General features: G+C 39.8%; 1 protein-coding gene across 2 annotated transcripts; it reads right to left on the bottom strand.

The window, feature by feature from the left end:
- Positions 1-1,376: 1,376 nt before the first annotated feature.
- Positions 1,377-23,997, bottom strand: LOC780612 (callose synthase 10). 2 transcript variants are annotated; one of them, XR_006482243.1, is made up of 52 exons: positions 23,577-23,997; positions 22,702-22,799; positions 22,429-22,583; positions 21,779-21,902; positions 21,578-21,688; positions 21,359-21,478; positions 20,807-20,896; positions 19,858-19,955; positions 19,653-19,770; positions 18,767-18,895; positions 18,229-18,305; positions 18,061-18,139; positions 16,648-16,740; positions 16,447-16,549; positions 16,183-16,306; positions 15,877-16,066; positions 15,734-15,786; positions 15,175-15,235; positions 14,987-15,068; positions 14,772-14,821; positions 14,594-14,680; positions 14,442-14,518; positions 14,316-14,340; positions 13,747-13,844; positions 13,589-13,670; positions 13,332-13,492; positions 13,107-13,227; positions 12,851-12,948; positions 12,666-12,756; positions 12,268-12,428; positions 12,080-12,189; positions 10,902-11,033; positions 10,668-10,736; positions 10,392-10,569; positions 9,170-9,287; positions 8,376-8,495; positions 7,636-7,751; positions 7,463-7,543; positions 7,221-7,333; positions 6,798-6,850; positions 6,292-6,468; positions 5,627-5,674; positions 5,375-5,533; positions 5,175-5,288; positions 5,015-5,103; positions 3,407-3,565; positions 3,265-3,266; positions 3,006-3,108; positions 2,779-2,898; positions 2,256-2,306; positions 1,976-2,158; positions 1,377-1,874 (listed from the first exon to the last, which is right to left on the bottom strand). XR_006482243.1 is itself a non-coding variant. In XM_044581644.1 (51 exons), the coding sequence occupies exons 1-51, from the start codon at positions 23,839-23,841 to the stop codon at positions 1,638-1,640; spliced, it is 5,751 nt and encodes a 1,916-aa protein (XP_044437579.1). In that variant the 5' UTR covers positions 23,842-23,993; the 3' UTR covers positions 1,377-1,637. The 2 variants fall into 2 exon arrangements, 1 of the variants encoding a protein (XP_044437579.1); XM_044581644.1 differs by lacking the exon at positions 3,265-3,266 and having other exon boundaries at positions 23,577-23,993.
- Positions 23,998-24,800: the final 803 nt, after the last annotated feature.

Raw genomic sequence — 24,800 nt, 5'->3', positions numbered from 1 at the left:
AGTTAGCCTGATCATGCATGCACATTTACCAAACCTTTTCTTTTTACGCCCCGGATCAAAAGGTGATGTGATTCAGCAGAAATTTTACCAAACAGAGAGTAGGATCGACCGGCTGCATACAGGGACAAACAAACGCGGTCGATCTGATCGGTCGAAACAGTTGAATGATGTGTCCAGGATTGTCAAGTCGTGCATGCTTGGTGTGCATGTTGACTTGATAAAACTGTGTGTTGCTTATCTTGCCGGCAAGCGTTTGCTTGCAGAGAACCATCAGTATGCAAAACTTTGCAGCAACTGTTTACATATTTTTTTCTTTGGGTGATGTGGAGGTGAACTCTGTGGTATGACATGGATGTACAATGTATGAAACTGGACACCAGAAAGGAAAATAGAAATAAAATATGCATCAGCCTGTCTATTTCTGTTAGTAGCTTCTGTTTGGTTATGCAGTTCCTGTCTTACAATGATATATTCAGCTACTCTTAACAGCATGCTTAGGAGTGGGGAGTAGGACCAGTTGGTTCATGTTAACTTTGCAAGCCTGCCAGAGTAGTGAGTAATACATACATATGTAGTGCTGAATTAAGGACAAGTTGTGCTAGGATGTTCACCTTTTGGGTGGTGAACCATAAGGCATGACGATGACACAAGAATGCCTTGTCAATGTCGATCAACACACGCAGTAGCTCGTCATGGTCAAGCCACGTTTCTGATTAGGCAGATACACATGTATGTATCTTGTGGTCGGCATACCATCAACACCTGGTGTAGAACTGTAGATATACACCAGGTAGAACTGTAGATATACACGGAGACAGCAATTATTTAATACTCCCTCCGTCCCAAAAAAGCTTGTTTTAGATTTGTCTAAATACGGATGTAAAATGTGTCTAAATACATCCATATATCTAGATAAATCTAAGACAAGAGGTAATAGTTTTTCTGGCATACGTTCTCATTCATGAGTACTGCATATTTATACAGGTGTAAGAGAATTATACGTTAATTAAGACTAGAGCAAGCTAAATAACCATGGATAGCAGCCACTGACCTTGTGAAAGCAACAAGCTAGCCAAGCACCAGGTGGTCCTGAACTGTGAGCCACAGTAGTGGACCACGCAACTGATCAAGTGGCCAACGCAACAGGAGGCATATGGGTTGTATGTAATTCAAGCACCAAGGATATACAGGGAATGTTGTCAGCACTCATTCCCCAAGGAAGCCAGGCCATATTGACACAAGATGGTATCCAGACAGGTCACCCCATGTTCAACTGCATGTCAGCAGAATCTAACAGAAATAAGAGAGATGGGCAATGTAAAAATGTAACAGAATGAAATCTAACAGAAACAGTGTCAAACTCAAGAGTTAGCCACTAGTTTACTCAAACTGTGATTACTGCTACCAGGCGACACAAATCACCAGAGGATCCAAATTACATCCAGCAACTCAAAACTACAAGCGCGAGTCAAATGAATATTCACACGTCTAAGCCAGCATTAGCTCATTGTCCACAAGCGAGCGATTAGCGTCCAAATACTCAGGGGCGTTATGTACATATGTTGTTTCAACCTAGCATGTCCCTAATCAAGTCCAGAAATGTACAACAAAAACACCCAGCGGATGGATGAGGCTTCTCATGACTCCTGGTTCGCCTTGTTCCCCGCCAGGATGAGGGAGATCTCCAGACCACGGCTGAAGGCCTGGTTGAACAGGATGCGCGACTGGAACGTGGACACAAAGGGGAACCACGAGAAGAACACGATGGGCGCAAAGATAACGGCGCCCATCCCAGCGTCGTACATCCGGGAGATCTCGCGGACGGAGTCCCACAGCCCCAGAGTCTTCACCACACGCTTCCATGTGATGGCCAGCTGCCACGAGAAGCAACAGGTTATGAGGCATGTGGCAAAATGCACAAAGGCAGAAACTACAGGAAATGTAGAAATTGAAAAAGGAAGACCAGTGTACTTACACATAAGATACACCATCCAGTTGCTAAGAAAGCTAGTGCACTTGCAAATAAATCAGCAATTGTAAAGTCTGTAAATCCAATAAGGCATGCAATTGCTGCAATGATGCCAATTGCAAGGAGGCCCTGTAGAAACCGAATAAATATCGGCAAGGCAGTTGACTTCCTTGGAGTTGCGGTGAAAAGCTGAAGCACAATAACAAAATAGATTTGTCATAACTCATGAATAATGTTATAATGCAGAATACAAAATAGATGAAAAAGCATGAATAATATAACAAACCTTGAACAGGAGGACCATAACAAGAAGTACAATCCACGAGAAGCCATACATCTGACCAGTAACAGAAGGCATTTAGATTTATCACAGAATAGAACTGGCAGACTTGGTAGGAACATCATGAACCTGTTATACTATTATCTCTTGTTTTATTTGAAGATGAAAATACATGTACTCAACTTCAAGATTTTTTTTATTCAACTTGCACATGAAAACAAAACTATAGAGTAAAAACTATGAAGTAAACTGGTAAATTTTAAAACCAGTTTGTACCCAACCACATTTTTATGCTCATGGCAGAAGGCAGACCTAACACACTACTGCTCGGTTACAGTTATGCAACCAATGTAAACATAAGAATGGATAAGTGGCCAACATGAAGAGATAAAAAAGGAATACATATGATGTAATTGAACTATAAGAAAATATTATATTTGGTGTAAAGAAGCATCCAAAGAGTCAGCTAACGAAGCAAGTGAAAATTTGTACTGGACAGAACTACTAAAGGAGAGAGCTCTTCACTTACTGCCAGAGATGTATTATGTGCAGTAATTTTAAGCTTGTACACAATGCCATACTGGAACAGGAGAAATCTGAGGCTCAGGATAGTCTCAAGGATTCGTCCCCTAAAGGTCTGGATATGAGCCTGTATGAACACATTACAGAAGTAACAAGAACATGTATAAGTCAAAAGAGCAAGAAGCACAGGGCTTAAACAAATAGATTTTCACACACAACGTCATTGTTACTGACCTGCTCCTCCTCCCACCAAGATTCCCAACTATTTTCGCCCTTTACACCAACTCCACCTTTATAAAATAACCAATTTGTCCAGTCATCAAAGTCCTCAACAGTTCTGACATTCAAAATGCAAATCAGTAAAGGTACATCCAAAAACCAATTATATCAATGCAACGTGCAATAGCCAAATGCATCTTATATTTATATTTCTAGGACTAGAATGACAAGTGAGCAGGTAGTATAAAAGCGTACATATACAATTATCCTATACTTCTATATGCTTGATCACAGTAGTGACTATTCTATTTTCTACAAAGGGAAAAAAAAGTAAACAAGCTCAGTTTCCCTATCAGTGGTCATCCTGCTTGAATGACAACAAATCTAAAGGGAAAAGGTAGGATTGGTGAACATACTTTTGCCACTCGAAACCAGAAGGGTTGAAAATGTATGGAGCAAAAAGCCAGGATATAACCATGATCCAACTACTGATAGTCAACAGAATAAATGACGATGACCCGCCCTTCGTGTAGCCATACGCAATGTAGACAATAAGCAGGAGAGCAACCTCAAGCCTGCAATAATACAGCCATCAGATTGATCACCAAGTAATGCTAGCAAGAACACTATAGCTGGAATTGAAGATTCAATGTGTTGTGTTGAGTCAGATCCCTGCATGGGGGGATGGTGTTTTGGCTCTGGGGAGCATATGCTCCTGGATGAACAGTGAATTAAAAAATAGTAAATAATTTTTAAAAAAATCTGATTTTCTTTTTATAGATATTCATGTTAGTGTAACAAGCGTGCTTGACAAATTTTATGCGAAACGGGATAGCAGTGCGTCGTCGGTGAAAAAACAAGAGTAGGTGTAACATGTGGCGTTCGTCTTGTTATTTTATTTTATTTTGCACAGGTCAAAATGCTTAAGCTATGCCCCTAAAATTTTGTAGGTAGCATTTGGGTGTGACAATGAACACATCTAATTTTTTCCAAAAAAATTGGCATTTGTAAAGAACATTTTTAACAGAGGAGCATATACTCCCAAGAGGCGAATTAGATTTCTGGGGCAGAACTGACTCTTTAAGACATTATTACAATTGGTTGGCGTTTGCTGAAGCAAATCATGAAACAACAGTATTTGCCAATGAAAACTGCACAATTGGCGCCACTTGGTGCAGCATACTAGAACAATTATTGTTAATATTTCGAAATTTAGAAGGGAGGGGTTGTGAGCAGTTTTATTTGTACTTGGAGAGGAACAAGAGAACATAGGATTGAGCAATAACAGTTGGGCTCGGTTAATTTCCAAAGGCAAATAGGATTTCTTTGCTTCTAACTCCTAATTTTCTAAACAAGAAAATTTAACTACTCCAGTAATTTCCAGCACAATTTTGCAGAGCCCGTCAACAGATTACTTATTTTAAGGCGTTTTGCAGCAAATGCTAACCAATTTTGCCTTCAAGAGGAGTTACAGATTGATCGCCAATGACCAATGTCAACAATCAGGTTATACAATGCAAAAATTATGTCTGATAATTGCAATTGGATGGGGAAACCGTATTATCACAATACTACCATGGATTATGAGTCCAAGGACTAGTTCAGGCTAGTCTATAGACTAGTCTATGAGTTTCAACTCCAAGGCCGAACTACACTTCAGTGTCGACTAGTCTATGAGTCGCAACTTCAGTGTCGACTAGTGTCGATTAGTCACGCACTCACGCTTAGTCTATGGGTCTCAACCTCAGAACGACTCGAAAACCTTGAATGTTACTCCCTCCGTCCGGAAATACTTGTCGTCAAAATGAATAAAAGGGGATGTATCTAGATGTATATTAGTTCTAGATACATTCATTTTTATCCATTTTGATGACAAGTATTTTCGGACGGAGGGAGTACAAAAGGAATATGGCAACACTACAGCTGTGTGCTCTTCTGTTTGGTATAGATGGATTTGTGTCCATTACTCATGCAGATGAACTTGTTGTGACGATTCACTTTATTGCTTGAAAGTAGCAACTTACGCTTTCACAAAGTGGCTTCGAGAATAGAGCCTATAATTGTCAGCAAACTTTATGTGGCGAACAACAAAACCTCTTCCAGTAGCACGATACTGCATAGAGGATCATGGATCAGCAGAGTTCAAACAAATAATATTGGTAAAAAGGAACACATCATATCTACCTTCGCACCACCATGAAGGATAGTTCTCCCAAAATAATGTGTTCTAGTTCCAAGTGAAAAGGTGAAAAATACTGAGCAGAACTGCAGTTGCATTGTGATAAAACTGAAAATAGCCTGCACAGGATTAAGAATTATAACATGAATACATGATCACGGGTGACCCTGTAAAAGTAGGTTTCTAAAGAAACAAAGGGCGCCACCTTCATTAGCCCTAATTCCAAAATGAAACCCATTATCATTGGTACGGCTGTAAAAACTCCAATCTGAACCAAAAATTGAGCGTTCAGAGCAGCATCAAGGGCAGTGTTCCCCAGAAACCTAGCTTGACGAGATATCGAATGGTCGAGTCCAGAGAGTGCCTAAAAGTTTCAAATGTAATTTAGGGTTTAATACAGCACAGAAGCAACATTCAGCAAAAAGAAGCATAACAAAATAGGGATCATAATATTTACCAGATACACCCTCCCATACAAGAAGATATACACAGTTAGAACAGTCATCTGCAAACACACGTAAACAAAGAAACTATTACATATATGCATGTGACCGAAATCATATATGCAGCCAGTCAAGAAACATATACAAATTATCCAATTCTCAAGAAAATGCTTATATCAGGTTCACCGTTGCAGTCTTTTCTATAGGCATGCCTTAAGCTATCAAATGATTGAAATTGAGAACCTAGTAGCAGCAAGACACGATGTTTAAGTAGCAACCAATAAACCATACCCATAAGTCAATCAACACGATCTAGGTTTTTGGTGAAGGACTTAGCATATCAATCTTAAAGAAGTTGAATTAGAAGTTTGTATAAACCCTAAGTTGGGAATAGCCGACAAGGATGCATTTATTTTTATGACATTCTGGTATCTATACCCATCTTTATAGCCTCAAGCAGATATGGGCGGTTTCAGGATAATGTAATGCAACCAAAACCAATTCAGGATATATGATCAACTAATGGCACTATGCATATCAAAGCTCACGTAGCAACAACACACAATAAATAACTTACTTGGATGCATCCATTCAAATGAGTTGGTTGAGATTATTATCCAGGCACAACCAATCAACAACAATACAGTAAACTTATTATGAAGGGGGGAGAAAGGGATACCATTGTGCAGACATAATAACCAACAGTGGTGTAAAAGAAGGTTAGCATCCTAAAGAAGTCAAACAGCTGCCCCAAGCGGTACACGTCTCGACTCAGAACTTGCTCGCCGTTACCTCCAGCAACTTTCCCCTCAAACAGGGCAATCTGGTTTAAACCAACATCACGTCCTTTTCCAACCTAGAAAGAAGCAAAGATTTTATTGCATTTTGGGGAAAAGAAGCATATCATTATTACATTTTATGGGCAACATACAAATAATGGCATGTGCACTCAGTAAGCAAAATGTAGACATATCAGCACTGAATTGTAAAGCATGTTACATGTTAGCTTGTGTGCACAGAAAGAATAGAAACTGATGTGTGTGCTGCAGTGTCATTTACTCACTCATGTTTCGCTTAATGCACATAATTACATCTGTCAACAGAACTTTCCACACATGTCATACCATGTACACCTAAATGTATCCATGCTGCAGACTATGTATACAAGTGAACAGAATAGATAACCTGGATATATTCATGGTGTGTGATATTACCCTGGCGCAGAGTTGAATTGAATCCTGCAAATTGTTAACACTTAAAGTCAAGCTTTCAAGAATAAAGTAATATCTAGGTATGCACAACGCTTGTGATCTTAAACTAATATTTAGTTATCGACACGTCACCTACCAACCTATCTATTGTGAGACAATTAACAGAGATGGTGACATCAGGCATTTTAGCTTCTTAAAAAATATAACATGGTAAATAACTTCAGAATGACTAGTTATCTCAAGACTTGAAACCTCGAAAAATACTGGGTGGGGTGTGGGGAGGTCCAACAAGGAAAAGGTCCCGGTGCAACCTAAATAGCCATGAGCTGGCAAGCACTGCAGCCCACCATGTCACATTCATGATGTAACATAACTGTAGATAACGTAAAGTACAAACCAGCGTATATATCTTCACTTATATTGATCACCCGGGATGCCTTGCTAATACCACCCCTGGTTATATGAAATATCCGATCAAAGACATCAGGATGCCCGTAGTGCATTCGAACCCTACACAAGGACAACAGAATGCAATTAAGTTGTGCCGAAATGAAACTATTGTCAGGTTCATTGGTAGAAAGAGAAAATTAGTAAGAATGTGCACGGATATTCCCTACAGGCCACGGTACATTTACTCACTTGAGGTAAGCAAGAACACGTTGCCCCAAAGTAACGAAACTGGTTTCCTGTTTAGACATAAATGATGCCAGCGAAGACACACTGTAGCAGAATAAAATAGAACAGGTTGATACAGAAAAGATACAAAACATGTCAATAGTTGGTAAAAAATAACTGAGTAGTCGAAGAATAACCTTCCCGTAAACACATGCTCCCGCACACCAAGAATTGTGGGATAACGTATTCCATGGTTACCACGAAATTCTTCAAGTAAATTCCTCACTTTCATTGCCTCCTCCAAGTAGTTATCCTATGTGAGAACTTGTATCCATCAGGGCTATTTGGGGTACACGGGGGCATCATAACACATCTAATGTATACCATGCATATGAGAAAAGAGAAGCATCTGAAACTAAGCCTAGCACAGTTTGTGGGAGTTATACACCCCCACCACCCAAGCTCAAGTCATCTACTTGAATTTGGGTGCCTATTTCTTTTTGAATGAACACCTAGTCCCTCCTCATCTCGTTTTCTAAGGGAAGTATCTAGCGCGACTTCGTATTTTGTTGTATAAATTCCCCTTACGCCCTTGTACATAATGAACTCCTTTCTATTCAAGAAAAATGCAAGCAAATTGAAAGCAATGGAACATCCATCTGTATGGCAAATTCTACCAAGAACGGTGCAGGATGCGACACTATCAGAATCATGCATAGATTAGCATCCAGGATTTAAAATATTCTTAAAAATGGAATGGACAAACTAGAAACAGACAATATGTTCTATGAGTAGATTTTTACTGGGATCTAAATTCAATCCAACAAAATACACGCAAGAATCTAAACTAGTGATACTTCATGAGGAATTGACAAATGATAAGGTTAATGATTAAATATTTAAGGGCTGTTGTTACTATTGAAGAAGAAAAGTATACCTGATTCATATCGATCGTCTGTATTGCATCTCCACGAGTAAAAATTATAGCATGATTTTGGTTTTCAGGTTTCCCCTCACCAAGCTTGGGGTTCCCAGGCAGTTTAATGGAGTATATTTCCTATTTATACAACAGTATGAAAAAAGATGAAGCATAAGAGGTCAATTAATATTAATGTTGGTAAAATTCTAAGATACATTATGGCTGGCAAGAACCAAAACTTTCTTCTGTTTTTTGGTTAATAAAATTCCATACTACCAGAGCTAAGGCTACAACAGCATTTGTGATCTCTTCCAGAAGTGGAGTTAGTTTGGTAGATCAGCAAATGATAAGGGGGCATCAATAGAAGAGGTGGTGCAGTAGCAGAAAACTGAGAAATGATGATAAGAGCAATAATTTCATATTCTCTTACTCAATATGTAACATGAGAGAACAGTATTATCAGTTTTATTCGAGAAGGTGATATTACGAGACTAACAAAAACATGTGAACTAAAGGAAAGCGGGGAATAAGGCTCAGGTACTACACATGGTTTGTCGGTTACACGGAGAAGGAAAAGGATGGAACATGACCATCAGTTTCTTCACCTATTGTTGCTTTTGGAGTCAGAAAACAGTTAATAATAACTGAGATAGCTCAATTGCTGCTAATACAGAACAAGCTATTTTCCACGTACTACAGATCTTATAATGTGAAAAGTGGAGTGTTACAGGTTTATTGTTGATTTCAAGGACGCAAGAAAAATGGAGCAAATCATTAATCAAAATTATACAGAACTGCAGTACTGTGCTTACTTGATCTTTTCCGTGAATATCAGCCTTCACGAGCTTGGAATGATACTCTTTTATAGCTTGCCCATCACTCGATACACCATCCTCTTCATGTATGAAAGCAACCCGAAGGGCCTCATTTCTACAAGTTATAACAAAAGTTAATCAGGATTATGCAATGTAAGGTTTAAAAATTATATAGCAGAAACCAAAATCAGAAACATATTAACTTAAGATAATGAAAACTACAGCAAGCATGACCTCATCTAACAGACAAAAAATCAACTGATGAGCCAAAAGACAAGAAATTAAGGACTTCTTTTAATCTTTTCATATCCTCTATATTTTTTAGATAATTATAGAGTGCATCCCACTTTGAATCACACAAGTGTTGCATCATGACAATTAGAAGATTGCTATTTTTGTATTGAACCAGATTTTAAGCACCGAAATCCATATTGTACCAGACTTAACATCCACTTCTGATCCTGGTTGGTTTGGCCTACCTGTCAGCTGACTAGACAGTGAGTTGGCACGCATCTGTTGACAATTCAATGAAAAAATAGCATGACCCTTAAAATACGCTATTAGCGTGCTATATCGCACTATAGCGTGCTATTAGCGAGACATTTCTGAGAACTCTATAGCACGCTATTATTTTTCACTGGTTGACATGGACATCAAGAATGATGCAGCTTTCTAAAGACATGTCTAGTGTTGCCTTGGAAAAAATAGATTAGGAACAAAAGTCTATTACCCCTTCTTAGCTAGAAAATGACTAATTTATTCTATTATTAATGGAAGGCCAGAATTACCGAAAAAGGCTTTCGCCCCGCTTTAAAGATAAAGCACCACAACCAGACAACAGTATCCAACACAAAAAGCAAGTCCAACAAAAAACACACCACACGCACACAGACGACAAGTACAACAGGTTCTGCTGAGGGCACAGCTCAACAAGCCCAAAGAAAAGGAAAAAAGGCCAGAATTAACCAGTGCTCCCACCACTCTGGCAGAAGTGCCTATGTACTGTAAAAATGCTTAACATTAAATCTGTTCAAAATGTCAGTGTGAGAAATATGTGGTTCGAAGGGGGTTTACTCTTTACTAAATTAGTTTGGGTATAATTATAATTTTTGACGGAAATAAGGTGGACTATTTACAATGAAGTGAGTTGCAAAGCATGCCATTGTCCTAGTAATCTAGAATAGATCTTACAAAGGAAATAAAAGTCAAGCAAATTAACCTCTGCAATAAAAGAGCAATATCCGCAGCCTCTGGAGCCTTCCTTTGCTTCTGCTGTCCATATATTTGACATGAAACAACGTATGTAAATTTTAGATCTGCCTGGGCCCGTGCATCAGGAGATAACTGATACCCTTGAGTGTCAATATATTCAAGTGCAGAATACCCATCTTCAATGCCTGGTGGAACAAACAAAATGATGAAAATCTCTCAGAAAACAAATGAGAAAAATAAACTATGTTATTTCATTTTCTACAACAGAGAACTATAAACACACCTCCAAGATATCGCTTCTCCAGGTAACTCTGCAACATCAACGCTCGTCTGTAGTACATCATACCCCTCACTGCTCCAGCAAATACAAAGTCAAGGAATATATCAAATAAAAGGAAAAAATATGTACTTGGCATCAGATTGAAGCTTATGGACCATTTGAGTATGGAACATGTATTAGTTGCATACATTCCGCTATACATGAGCATTTAGTAAACAGAGATAAAAGAAAATTCACCTGTCCTTGCCAAAGTTTGGCCACGGTATGACACCCAAAACCGCAGTTCTAAGGTGTCACTTGGACTTTCCTTAAAATCCTCTTCTGATGATTCTCCACGACCAATTCGTTCTAAGAAGTTGGCCCACTCATCTACAAACCAAATAAAAATCCAGGCCACACTCTTAAAGAAAATTAAGGGCATGTTTTGTATAAAACGACAATCTGATTGCAAAAAAACAAATGAGATACTAATTACATTTCTGGTATAAAACAAACAACTTAATCAGTATTCTGGTACAAGGAACATCTTCTTCCTTTGTGGTGAACTGTGATCCAACAGAACTGTGATCCAACACATGTTGACATGTAGGAATTTTGTGATAATTAATTGAAGCTGTATTTACAATGCTCAACTCTACATGAGTTATTCTGCCGAACACTTTCCTCTGCAACACATGCTGACATGTAGGAATTTTGTGATAATTAATTGAAGTTGCATTTACAATGTTCTACTCTACATGACTTATTCTGCAGAACACTTTCCTCTGCCATACAACATGTGTAAAAACTCCAAATACTTTATAGCCCAAAGTACAACATAAAAAGGGGAATGCTACCACGAGAAATGAAAAACCTCAACCTGTGAAGTTGTTTAATAAACTATGGACGAAAAGAAAAAACTCAGGATGGGAGGAAAGAGTATTGGTTTAAAATTTTGATGTCTACAAACACAACTTCGGCACCAGTTTTGGTAACTACGAAAGAGTTCAAAATATGATATCAGTGCGGCAACGACTTGTATGCACTCTGTCATTTAGGTGGAACAGATGAACCAGGCTTGGAGTACGTCCAAACAGTAAACGAAACATTCGATAAAAAATGGCAGCATTGACACAAGATGCATCTACCATTTGTCCTGTTTCTCGATTGTCAATCGCGTTTGGATTTGAAATTTTATAACTCATAATAGTCGCATTGTGTTGTGTCGATTTTGGCAAAATCAGAATTTTTGTTTCCAGAGGCTTCATGGAATATACAAATTGCAGCAATCCCACTCAAAGGGGTGAGTGCACCTCCCTATCTATACATATTTTCCCTGGCAAAACAGCCAGAACAACATCTACATAAACCAAGCCTTGAGAAATAAAATATCATCAAGAAGTAATAATTTGCAAGAGAAGGCATCGTAATATTACCTGGAAAGATTTTTTGAAGATAGAAAAGTATAGAAATGCCATCTTCATTGTCAACACACAGCTCAGACATGCTATAAAGTACAGTCTCACTGTAGTATGGGGTAAATACACTGTTGCACAAGAAAAGTATGTGTCAAAAGGATCATATTCCTTTAGATAAGCATGAAGTTCATAAGCATTCATAGTACCAGAATGGGATCATCTCAGAGACGGGCTTTGCTTCCGGCATGTCCATGAACAAAGAGTTGGTGAAAAATTGTAGTCTTCTCTGAGCTTCTAAATTTTTTGGAATGTTTGCAGCAGAGTCTTTGACAGTCAGAAGTAAGTGTAAACGCTTAACTTGTTCTTTCTACAAGCACAAATAGACCCGGTGTAAGCAATGAGAGAATGCCATGCCCTATAGGGATGCTGCTATGGTACCAGCGAAGCAACACAGAAAGTCACGAAAAACCCAAAAAAAAAATGGATTTTTTCTTAACATTTTGAGTGGCAATAGCATACATTGGTAGCACCACAAGAGATGGTACGACAAGAACTCTTTCCAGTAAGAAATTTTCAAATAGTTGTGCAGATGAAGTAGAAGTACCATTTCCAGATCATTTGGCCACAAAATGTTAGAGAATAGACGCCCATCATTCCTAGCTCTTAACAGTAATTGCCAGGTGTCAAATTCTTCCCTGCAGCAAGAAAAAAACATTTGTAGGAAATAAAGTAGAACTGTGTAACTGATATCTTTCACCAATCAAAACAGTGATTGTTCTCATAGCATACCTCAGATTTGGTGCAAGAAACTCGTGGGTAACAACCTCATAGAGCTCACGGAGAGCTTTTGTAACACCAGCTTTACGATCAGCAGTCTCGTCGCGTATCTAATACATATTGTATTGTCATTTAAAACGCCTTCATGATATATTTAAGAAACATACATGAAATAGGAAACAGTTAAAAAATTACTAACACGTATACTGCTCCATTAAATGTTCATCAAAGAAAACTATGCGAGGCATCAACGAAAGCACAATCTCACCAGAAGTCCTGTCAAACCAGTAAGACGTGACTGGACCAACTGCAACTTCTTCAGATTTATAGTAACCAAAAGTGAATCTCGTCCTATGCTTTCATTGAGATATTGGAAAAGGCGATCAACCCTGTACATGTATCAGGACAAAGCAGAGAAAAGTGAAGAGATAATTTAGGAAAACCATCTAATGATGGTGAGTAAGGTACTTCATCTTTTAGTACGGAATCATACCAGAGCTTCCCTTCACCATCAACTATAGACTTAAGAATTCTTTCTGCACTATAGTAGCATTCCTTGACCGCATAGGCCATGTATTCATCTTTTGATATTCTGTGCCATAATTCCTTCTGGGAGTCTTTGCAGTCAGATGCATAGTCATTCGCCAACATGATCTACAAATAAAGCAACAGAGTCATGACACCCCAATTCACAGATAAAGATCAATTCTTGCAACAGAAGTTGGATATAGTTGGTTTCAATTAGGATACCTTACTAGTAAGAAGAAACAATGGCCATTGTACGAGTCTTAAAGTTCCACAGTTACTTGGCATCATAAGCAGATCCATCTCCCTGAAACAAAATTTATTGATGGTATTGAAGCAAATGGTTTTTATAGAATGGTAAACATATATAGTGTTCAATGTACCTGTTACTGATGTAGTCCTCTTCACGCAAGCTCTTGATAATCTCATTCCAAAACGGGGAGAATATCGAGGCATACATCTTAGTAGCTGCTTCTGAATCCTAGTGTTGAGCGTGATTAAAGGTCAGTACTTTCAGGTATTTAACTTGTCGAGATTTTGAAAAATGAAACTGGAATCAGCTAACTTGATTTTTTAAGATAAATAAAAAGAAGCCATTAAAAATAATAATATGTCCAGCCAACATCACTTCATCAGGGTCTAGGATATTGGCCAGATAGAGAGGTAATATAACAAGGATGAAATAAGAATACAGGAAAGCCAGTTTTACAAGTTGAAAGTGGACTTGGTAGTTTGAGAAACAACAAGTTTAAATAGAGTGACATGCTTGGCTAAATTGAGTTGAACATAACTTGTTTGCATAAAACTAATCGCGAACACTTAGTTTAAGAAACTAGATGTGTGTGTGCCAGGGGGTGCGGCGGTAGACATCTTGAGATCTTGAGATGTACTGTGGCACAAGCATCTAAAGGAAGTTACAAACGCAGGATGTGATAAACAGGCATTTGTTTACCTGAGGAACTGGCCTGCTAGATATCCTACAACATCAAATGAAAACATTATGAAAATTGGAAAATAAATCAAATTAAACTAGATAGCTGCTCAAAATGACACAATTTTAAAGAATAGGATTAAGGACCTTTGCGGGGAAAGGGTTTTTGCAAAAGCTTCTGGAAAGCTCTCAAAACGTTTATGAAGCATTTCAATTGAACGAATCTGCATTAAATTGGCACATGTAAGAGTGATATCCAGTTTACAGATCACAACAAATGCATACGTGGTCGATAGTACCTCCCCAAGGCGACCTCTAGCACCCATAACGCCACCAACAAGAGCAGATAGAAGAGTGTACCAAATGTGTATGTCCATCAGGTATATCTGAATATACAAATATAGTGAAGCAGTGCATCATTTTGAAAGTTCACTTCTTTTCTCTCCAAGAATTTGAAGGTCAACACATGAAACTTACAGCTACGACGGGCGCCCATAGGCTGAGAATGGTCAAAGCATTTCTATTTCCTATAAAAGCGTCATCAGCATGGTAGTGTCATTGTTAGTGTACTTAAGTAAAAAAGAAGATAATCGTTTTCTCCTTAATAAAGATGTTGAGCAAATTATTACCTCAAAAAAAATGTGGAGTAAATGAAACAACGCTACTAGTGCGATATGTACAAATTTACTAACCCTTTGATACAAAATCATGCCAAGAATACTGCAAATCATGGAGTTGGACGATTATATTGGTTGGTACAACTAAAGGGCGAATCTGCAAAAGGGAATGACATGATGAAAAGCAGAGTAACTTTTGAAGTTCTGGCCACACAGAAAATATCAGTAAGCATCTGAGTTCCGAAAGAAATAGTTATACCCACCTGGAGATAATAAGCAAAAGGAAATTTGCATGCAAATATGACCAACCAAAAGATCACGTATCTGCATCAGAAAATTTGTCAAAGGTAAATAACACACCACGACCATACAAGCACTCAAGTAGTGAAGGCTGAAGACCAGTTAGAATGCTGGTGAATTAATAACTAAACATGACCAACTGGCAAGTACTAGTAAATAAACTAGAGAAATGTCTCAGACTGATGCTAACAACTCCTAATGTCAGGTAGTGATTACATCATCACATATGTCTGTCTTTTGCTATTTCCTAATAACTGGCTCCCTGCACTTTATATTAAGTGCATACACATATCTGACAGTAAAATACCGCAAGCAGCACTACAGATATCATAACTAAAGTTCGGCAGGAAACGTGATTGGCCTGACCAGAAGAATAGGTAGCATGTCTCGCAAATAACATCCCACAAAATTTTAACACAACTGAACATTAGTATCTTGGTGATATGTCAATAAAGAAGTACAAAAACTAAGGGTGCCTCAGATTACAATGTTCAAAACTCCTAAATATGAGAAGAAAAGAACCTGGCATAGTTGCCTATACTCTCATAGAGTCCCCGTCCAATATAGTATCGTTCCTAGGTACGAAAAAGGGAAAGAAGATGAATACGTAATTTCATAATGAAGATATGTTCTCAAAACACGACGTAGAGTGAAAACATGCATACTTGGTATATCCACTTGAAAAACTGGAAAAACTGTGAACGGTCAGAGTAATTGGACAGCCTGTGGCAAGCTGGGATCTTGGCCAACGATGCGAACACAAGCCTAACCGCAGCATAACCACCCAGAACAAGAACATAAATCCGGAAATAAGTTGAATCATTGTTTCTTGCATTTTTCTCATCCAAGACTTTCCTGTTCAATATTCAACATTCAAAGTGAATAGGTAACTTAGTGCTCAAAGTGAATAGGCAACTTAATGCACACTGAGAGAGGTAAAATCTAAGAACAACATATAATCAAATACTCACACATAAAGATAGGTCACAAATGTTGAAATTGCAGCCAACCAAAGGAATCGGATTACTAATCGTGAGATGGCAAAACCTCTGGCAGTTTTATATGCACCAAACATGAGTAGCACATCCAAGCAGCCTACAAAAGATAAGAGGCACATGCAAATGGAGAATGTTAAAGATCCTGGTCCAGGTAACACTTTCTTAAAATGTATAAGTAACATGTGCAAAACCATTATAGGAAAAGTGAGATCAAGAAGAACAAATTAGAGAGCGTACACTCAATGAAGTTCAGTATGAAAAAGGCTGGCCCAGCGCTAAGTACTACTTTAATAGTACTAATGTTTATCTTCCCATGGTGAAAGGCTATAATAGTTAAGCACTGCAGCACCATTGAGAGAAGAGAGAAGGCATCTTTAGCACATAAATTATTGATATATTCATTCACATAATTAATTACAATAGTATCAAACAGCTGACCTGAAACATTAATATGAGGAAAATCCACAACCGATGAAAACTGCGGTACAGGTGCAGAAAAGTTCGATGCTCAACAAAGTTGGTCTTTCCCGTCTGCAATGGAACTTTTTAATAAGAAGGCGCATAGGTAAAGAAAAAATAATTATTATGTAAAACAGGGTACGCATGAATATTTCATAGAAAATGGATTTATTTCATTCAAGTCAAAGAACACCCCTTAGCCCCCTTAATCACTAGTACTGCCAAATATTTCATATCAAAAATAAATAAAGTGATGACGAACAGCCAATGTTTGCTTAAAAGACTCCACACTTTTGTAATACGTTTTTACAAAATTTAATGATTCAAAGATAATGGTAGTTCTGCATAAGAAATGTAAGCATAACATCATAAATTCTATCTCTGTTTTCATTCCTCTTTGCAGATACTCTAAAACACCAATAAAAAGGATAATCACAAATTCACAATAGTATCCAGAGGTAGCTGGCTTTAGTATTAAATGTAATTTATTTATTTTACAATCTATTGCCAAGTTCTAAGGTGGAGTAAAACAGCAACTACTTACAAAAAAAATCATGCAGCTCGATATAGTTTCTTAAATATCGCTCTTAATACTCCTTCCATCCGGAATTACTTGTCGCAGAAATGGATAAAAATGGATGTATCTAGAACTAAAATATGTCTAAGATACATCCATTTCTCTGACAAGTATTTCCAGATGGAGGGAGAAGTAAGAATTGTATTTCATAGTCAAAAATCGAGTGTGAACCAAGTTGTTTACACTGTGTGAACTGAAATGAGACCAAGGTCTGCAACCAACATTGAAATAATGCAACAAGAATGCTGACTAGAAACTAAAAATGATAGGATGGTAAACCTCATGTAACTTAAAGGAGATTGCAGGTAGTTAAATAATGTGGAAGACTCCCAAAATCCTACGAATACGAAGGTGGATGGACAGTGCGACTTAGAATAGGGAGTCTGTACAAATGGGGTAATAATGAGGAAGATGACTTTTGATGAGAACTATTCTCCTTGCTTGATGTCAGAAGTTACAACAGTTGTAGGGTTTTATAAGGCAGGCTCTCCTTGTTACCTAGAAGTCCAAACTCTTATGTTTAACGCCCAATAAAAACAAACCTAGTCCTACTTCGCTGATTTGAACTCAAACTCTTGAGGATAACTTCCTAATCAAACAAACTAGTAGACAACAAGCAATCCAATTTACTACCGTACTGGAGCCCCTGCCCATAACATACAGTGAGGACAACAGATAAGGGCTAGGTACAAGAAAAGGAGAAACTAAACAATTTTATTCTGCGGACTAGGTTTCTCAACAGTGTTTAGCTGTTTGCACCACACGTACCATCAAACTACTACTGTCTTTAAAAAATATATTCATGATCAACTTACACGCTTCCTCTTAGCAGGTTTGCGCAAAAATTTGGAATTCTCGGCAGGTGGCCAACTCAGCTCAAAGCATGAGCGTGACCTACACATATGAAACAAAACAGAGTAAGAGAGACAGTAAACGAAGGGTAAAAGGGAAACAGCACAAAGGCAATGATTTAGAGAATGGACCAGAAATATTCATTGAAATCATCATAATTCCGCCATGCAGAATGTGCTGCTTTCCCATCATTGTTATTGTTAGCCTCCTGTGGAAGATATAAAATGCATTAAACCTAAATACAGCAGAAAGGATAAAAAGACAGCAAGTCAATTCCTATGTAAATAGCTAAAAGCTTACACTGGAAAAAGAATTTACGATTCTAAGTAAAAATAAATCAGAACAACGAAACCTACATGGTCTCTCACACATAGCCAACTAAGAGATGGAGCGAACAATTTCAAGTTTTCAACAAAATCAAGGAAGTAATGCTAAAATATTGAAGCGCAACACTGTAGCGGCAGAATATAGGACTTTATTTTGAATTCAAGAAAGATCCATATTCAGTCGCAAAAAAAAAGATCCATATTCAGTCGCAAAAAAAAAAGATCCATATCAATCCAAAGAAAGCCAGATCCACAAGTAGGAAAGCAATAACGATTCTGATCTAATTGATGTAACAGTTGGACAAAATTGTAAACCAAGCTAGAACTTCCATGATGAACCTACCGCAGACATTGTTAGATATATAGGAGTAATTATTTTCTCTAGATATGAGGTTGAACCATCATTGGTGACACAGCTCTTTGCAGGCTCAGCTTCAGATGAATCAAGAATCCCATCAAGTTCCTTTGCCATCTGAAGACATGCCAAAAAGGATCAGTAACACATTGTACAAAAGAACTACAGAGGAACTAAGAACATATTCAAACACGACAAGGAACCAATCTTAAGTTTGCCATCAATCAGAATTTGATTTCTCAAGGACATAGTATTTTGTTCCATTGAATCATCAAATACAGGGTCTACTTTTCTAGTACAAAGTGAAGATCTACAAAAAAAAGCTACTTCGCGATCTTTTTTGGCATAAAGCAAACTGCTGTGAGTGTCATAGCATAACAATTGTTTTCATGATACATTAGAGTTCCTTGAAACAAGTCAGTGCAGCAAAAAGGTAGATACACCATCAGGGACAGATGCACAGATCATTCTGTTTACTACTACTCCCTCCTTTCATCTATACAAGGCCACCTTGTAATTTGGGTCTAACTTTGACCATCGGCTTGACCCATAAAATATAAGTTATATGGCACAAAAAGTATGACATTGGATTCGTTTGTGAAAGAAGTTTTCAATGCTATATTTATTGTGGCATATAACATATATTTTGTTGGTCAAATTGGTGGTCAAAGTTAGACCCAAATTACGAGGTTGTCAAGAAGCTAAGATAACTAGCTGTCAAATGGCTGCTGCAATTAACGATTTTGGTCATTGCCACAAACTGACTAGACTATCTACAAAACGGAAGAGCCTATCCTCGACTGATTTAGCGACTTCTAGTGTTTCACATGGCATCCCTTGAAAACAAATTAACGGGTGACAAGAAAAGACTCACGTTGTGGAAAATGTAGCATAGGCATTCTGGAAGAAAGCGAACATTTGCAGCTTCGCCCCAAATTAGAAAGTAGAGAGCAACCAATATGATTTTTCTGTTCTTGTTTACTGCTTCAAGGCTACCAAAAAAGTAAGTGATATAACAGGTAAGCGTCGATGAGCTAATAGCATGCAAAAAGAAAGCTGTTCAAAAGCAGTTAACATACCTGGTCCATGCAACACGCTTGCCCAAGAACCTACACCATTTTATGTAGTTGTCCAGAACTTTGCAGAAAACTTCTGTAACAGCCTTCTCATCGATTTTCTACAAGAGTTGTGTCCATGTTTATTTTATAGTGAGTTTAGCTAAGAAATTATTAATATGCACAGCTAAAACTTACTGACAAATGGCCACCAGAAAGAATAATAAAAGAGGTCAGGTATTTCATATTTGCCAGGTGCCTCAAATTTATTGATAATAGATGGAACAACAGCAGCAAGCCTAGGCATTGCTAATAAACAGCTAGTTATACTTCTTTCAATCCTTAAAAGTTTCAGTTTATTTAGACAAAACCATCATTCCCTGGGGCAATCGTAGAAGACGACCAAGGTAAATAGGCGAATAGGCTTCTAATTTGGCATAGATAGATTAGCATCCACACACACACACACACAAAATCCGATGTATATTCTATAAAGAAATCTTGCTTGTAAGTCGACAACAAGGCGAGTGAAATGACATAGACGAGCATAGACTATTTGGACAGTAAAGCTAAGGGTGGCGACAATCTCAAGAGTGATCTTGCTGTAAACACATTACTTTTGCATAAACGTACAAGTAGAAAACAAGGCGAATGAAGTGAAATAGATCAGCATAGGCTATCTGGACAGTCAAGCCAAGGGTTTTAAACCAAGGTGGCTGGAGGCTTGCACTCTTGCAAGACCAACCAACCAAGATACAGTCAGTTCCTGAAATGTGTGGTTTAAAAACTTTATTACTGTGCGCTCAAATGTTCTATCCTACATTGAAGACCGTGTGAATGCCCAAGACAACATATAATTAGTAACAAATGAAGTATTATAATCAGTAGGAATAAGGATCTAACTTAACTCCACACCCATATGCCTAAATGTTCTTTTGTTCAGACGTATCCAGATAAGAGGGGGAGAACTAACCGGTTCTGTATCATTAGGCAAGCTCAGACGGGACTGGGCATTGGCTAAGGTAAGTGCAACATTTTCACGCTGATTCCGAACATTATCATCCTGAAACATGAGCAAAATTTGACCGCATTAGATACACGACGCGGGTAGAATAGATAATAGTAATGAAACCAAGGGTACTAGCAACCCCCATACATTATAAAGAAGATAAAGAGATACTAGTTTATTAGTCCCGCAAAATAAATGAACAAGAACTAATCCGCCCCACAGGGGTCAAAAACCCAGGTCGGCAAGGAGACACCACTGTGCTCCCACCAACTGGGCTAGTGCTCAGTTCTACAATACAGAATAGCATGAATCCTAAGTAGATAAGACTGGAGCGGGAGCAAAAAATAAAGAAACAACTTGCCACATTGTTGCTTGATGGATAACTAAGCCAAAGAACATAAGATCATCGAACTAAGCACACCAAAAAAACTATACACGTATCTACTTTTTCACTTAATAGAGGAGGATCTAATATAATATGACCCAAACCATGAAAATATGGCAGAGAAAGGTTACCTGGAAGCCAAATACGTACTGCAGAAGGTCAAAAATATCTTTCTGTCTCAGCTGTGGTGTGTCATAAGGAAAGCGTGGCAGATCCTCACAGTTTTGAATTGCGGCTATTGCAGCCCTGACCTAATAGGGTTGTAAGAGATAGTCAAGACAACCAAAGAGACTAATATCTGGCAAGGTATGAGAAGATAATATTGTAACAAAAACAGAAAACATGGATACCTCAGGGAAAAAACCAACAACATTTCCCACTGATGATGCATCAAGGGGTATAATATTGTAAGGCATAAGTTCGCCTCTCAGAGCTGCATCGGATCTTTTTATTTTCTTTATCTGAAAGGGCCAATGAGTACCAGTTCAATAAAGCATAAATGTCAAGCAAACCATGCTTTAAAATAATGGATTAGTACATTTAGCAATTACCTCCTCTAGAATCTGTCTACCAAGCCTATCACTCGGTGCTTGTCCAACAAGAATTTCTAAAACATCAAGCAGAGCCCTCAAAGTAGCATAAATCTTTTTCATTTCCATAGCCCTAGCTCCCATCCTGGTCATAGCGTAAAAAATGGAAAACTCATGAGCAATGTCGTATAGTACATAAGATGAGTGCACCATAGCATCATCAAGTGCAACAGGGATTTGATAATGTAGTACTTCAGCAAACAATTGTGCTCAGAGACCTTAAGAAAGAAGGTCAACTTAGCACTTAGTGTATAACAGACACTTCCAGACCAGAGATCAAAGATGCATGGACAAACATGAGTAGGGCATATAAATACAACAAAATCCAACTCCGGCGTATCAATATCAACTAATTGATAGCTAAAAACATGCAGCACAGGAGCAGCAAAGCAATGAGCAAATGTAAAACTAAATACAAGATTTAACATTAGTTAACCAAGATACACAAGCTTTACTTGCTGGTTGTTTTGAGCAGAGTGTTTCAGCGAGTATCTCAAGGTGACACAACATGCAGGATATGCTGGCCAAAACTCAAGTCACAGGAAATGAGACGACCCTGGTGTTTTATGAAGCAAATAATACCACAATTATAACCAGAGAGAAAGACATACTCGGTGCTAAAAGTTCCTGATTCCCTCATTATCTCCTGCTCCCGTTGCATGTCATCAACTCGACGACGCTTCTTGTACTCCAAATAGAAATTCCACAGCACCTCGATGTCATTCTGACGGTCAATTGAACCCCCGTCCTTCTTAGCAAGCTTTTGCTGCAGAATACCATGGCACACAATAAGAAGTTAGGCACCAAAGTAGAAACTTAACTGGAGGAAAGATTGAACCACAATAGGGGTGATTGGTCGTGCAACACAGTGAGCACTAGCATACCTTGATCACGGATGCTAAACCGGTTTTGAACTGTAGAACGCCTCTCCCATCGCTGCTTGGATCCAGATTTTGAGCCATGCTGTATGCCTGTTCACAAACTGTAGGGCGACAATAATGGAAGATTAGAGAAGACATTCAGATTATAAACTAATGCAAGGGTGCATAAGTACGCCGGCACACCCATGTTCTTCTCCTTGTGATCATTCAACGGAGTAAGGGCGTAGAAATGGGGGCTAACAAGTTACATGTTCAACTGTGTCTTCTGGACCTAACCCCAGGTCAGTGGCAAGCATAAGAGACTGAGAGCACACAGAACCCTAAACCCCACGGCGTGGACAATGAATTACCCAGAGATTTTTCAGGCCCGCAAGCTGTGCACGAGCATTTCAGCCAGACCAAGGGTTGGAGTTGCATTCAGAGTAAATAAAGTTGTCAGAGCTTTCTTCAAGTCACTACGAAATCCTAGATGGAACATTATGCGCCAATTCACGCTATTAGATTAGAACCCTTTGGAACCTCCAACGGGACCATGATTTGGCCACAGAGTCGGACAATCTGAAGCCAGCAGCACCTGAGCTATACAGCAAAATTCGCCCCCAATTCAGCCCAAACAGGCAATCCTATTCCTGTCTCAGGTCGAGGTGAGGCGGCAAGCATCCAAAGCGGCCTAGAGCAGCAGCAGAGGAGCGCACACGAAACCCTGAGCCCCGCTGCGTGGGCGCCCAATTACCGACTGGCATTTCCCCCACATCCGCGGGCCACACGCTACTCAGTAAACCCCGCAAGCAACCACAGGGTAACGGGCTCACTCGCGGTGACAAGCAGCAAGCGAAGCAGGCTAGCGGGAGGGGAGGGGAAGGGGAGGGGGCGCTTACGGATCCGCGCGACGTTGGGGTCGTCGTCCTCGATGTCGTCGGCGGCCTGCAGGATCTGCTCGATGTTGGTGGTGCGGCCGAGCGAGGGCGGCACGGCGGAGGCGAGCCCGGCCCCCGCGCCCGCGTGCGCGGCGGCGGCCGAGGCCCCCGCGCCGCCCGCCCGGTCCCGCTTGAGCGCCGCCCGCACCAGCCGCTCCCAGTTCTCCGCCGCCGCCCCCGGGCCCCTGCCCCCCCGGCTCGGCCGCCGCCTCATGGACGACGCCATCTCCGCGGCCCCCGCCGCCCCACCAGTCCGCGGCGAGAAATCGGCGGCCGCGGCGGGCGATCTGAGCTGGCTGCCTACTGTTGTGGTGGTGGTTTTGGTTTCGGGGGGGTTGGGGGAGAGGAGACGGGTTTCAAAAGCGAGCGAGGTGGGGGTGGAAGCGGTGGTGGTAGATCCGGGGAGGGGAGAAGGGTTCGGGGCTTTGGCCAGTCGGGGAGGGACGCGGTAACGTGCGACGCGGGGGCGACCCGACCGACCGGTGCGGCGCGGTGGGCTTTGCCTTAGGAGGGAGGTTCCGTTCCGGTTCCGGGCGGTCCCTCTCACGTGTCGCTGCCCGGCGCTGTCCTTCGCTTCCTTTCTCGACCGGGCGACCGCGTCGGACCCGAGGGCTGGCTATTCAGCGCGAATTATCAACGGGCCTGCGACGCGTTCACAAACCACACACACGTGGCGACCGAACCAAGCAGGCTTTCGTCCCGTCTTATATATCTTTATCTTTATCTTACCTAATATAATAATAAAGCAAATTGGTTTCTTTCGTCCGTCATGGCATTTTTCAAAAAAGTCCATCTGTTTCAGAGAATTCAACCCGCCGTCCGGATTTAAGTCACACCCGAACCGTTATTTTACATTTTTCAAACCCCCCCTGATATTTTAGATAATTCATCCGTGGATCATATTTAAGTCAAACAAATGCTTTTTAAAATCATTCATATCTTTTAAACCATAACTCCGATTTGAACTCATGGACGATGCCATCTCCGCGCGCCCCGACGCCCCACCGGCTACTGCAGTCGGCGGGCGATCTGAGCTGGCTGCCTACTTTGGTGGTGGTGGTGGTTTTGGTTTCTGGGGGTTGGGGGAGACGAGACGGGTTTCAAAAGAGAGCGAGGTGGGGGTGGGGGTGGAGGTGGAAGTGGTAGATCCGGGGAGAAGGGTTCGGCCTTGGCCAGTCGGGGGGT

The sequence above is a fragment of the Triticum aestivum genome, chromosome 7D, assembly GCF_018294505.1.
Source record: "Triticum aestivum cultivar Chinese Spring chromosome 7D, IWGSC CS RefSeq v2.1, whole genome shotgun sequence".
In the NCBI taxonomy this organism is placed as follows: Eukaryota; Viridiplantae; Streptophyta; class Magnoliopsida; order Poales; family Poaceae; genus Triticum; species Triticum aestivum.
This window is presented reverse-complemented; position numbering and strand designations above follow the sequence as displayed.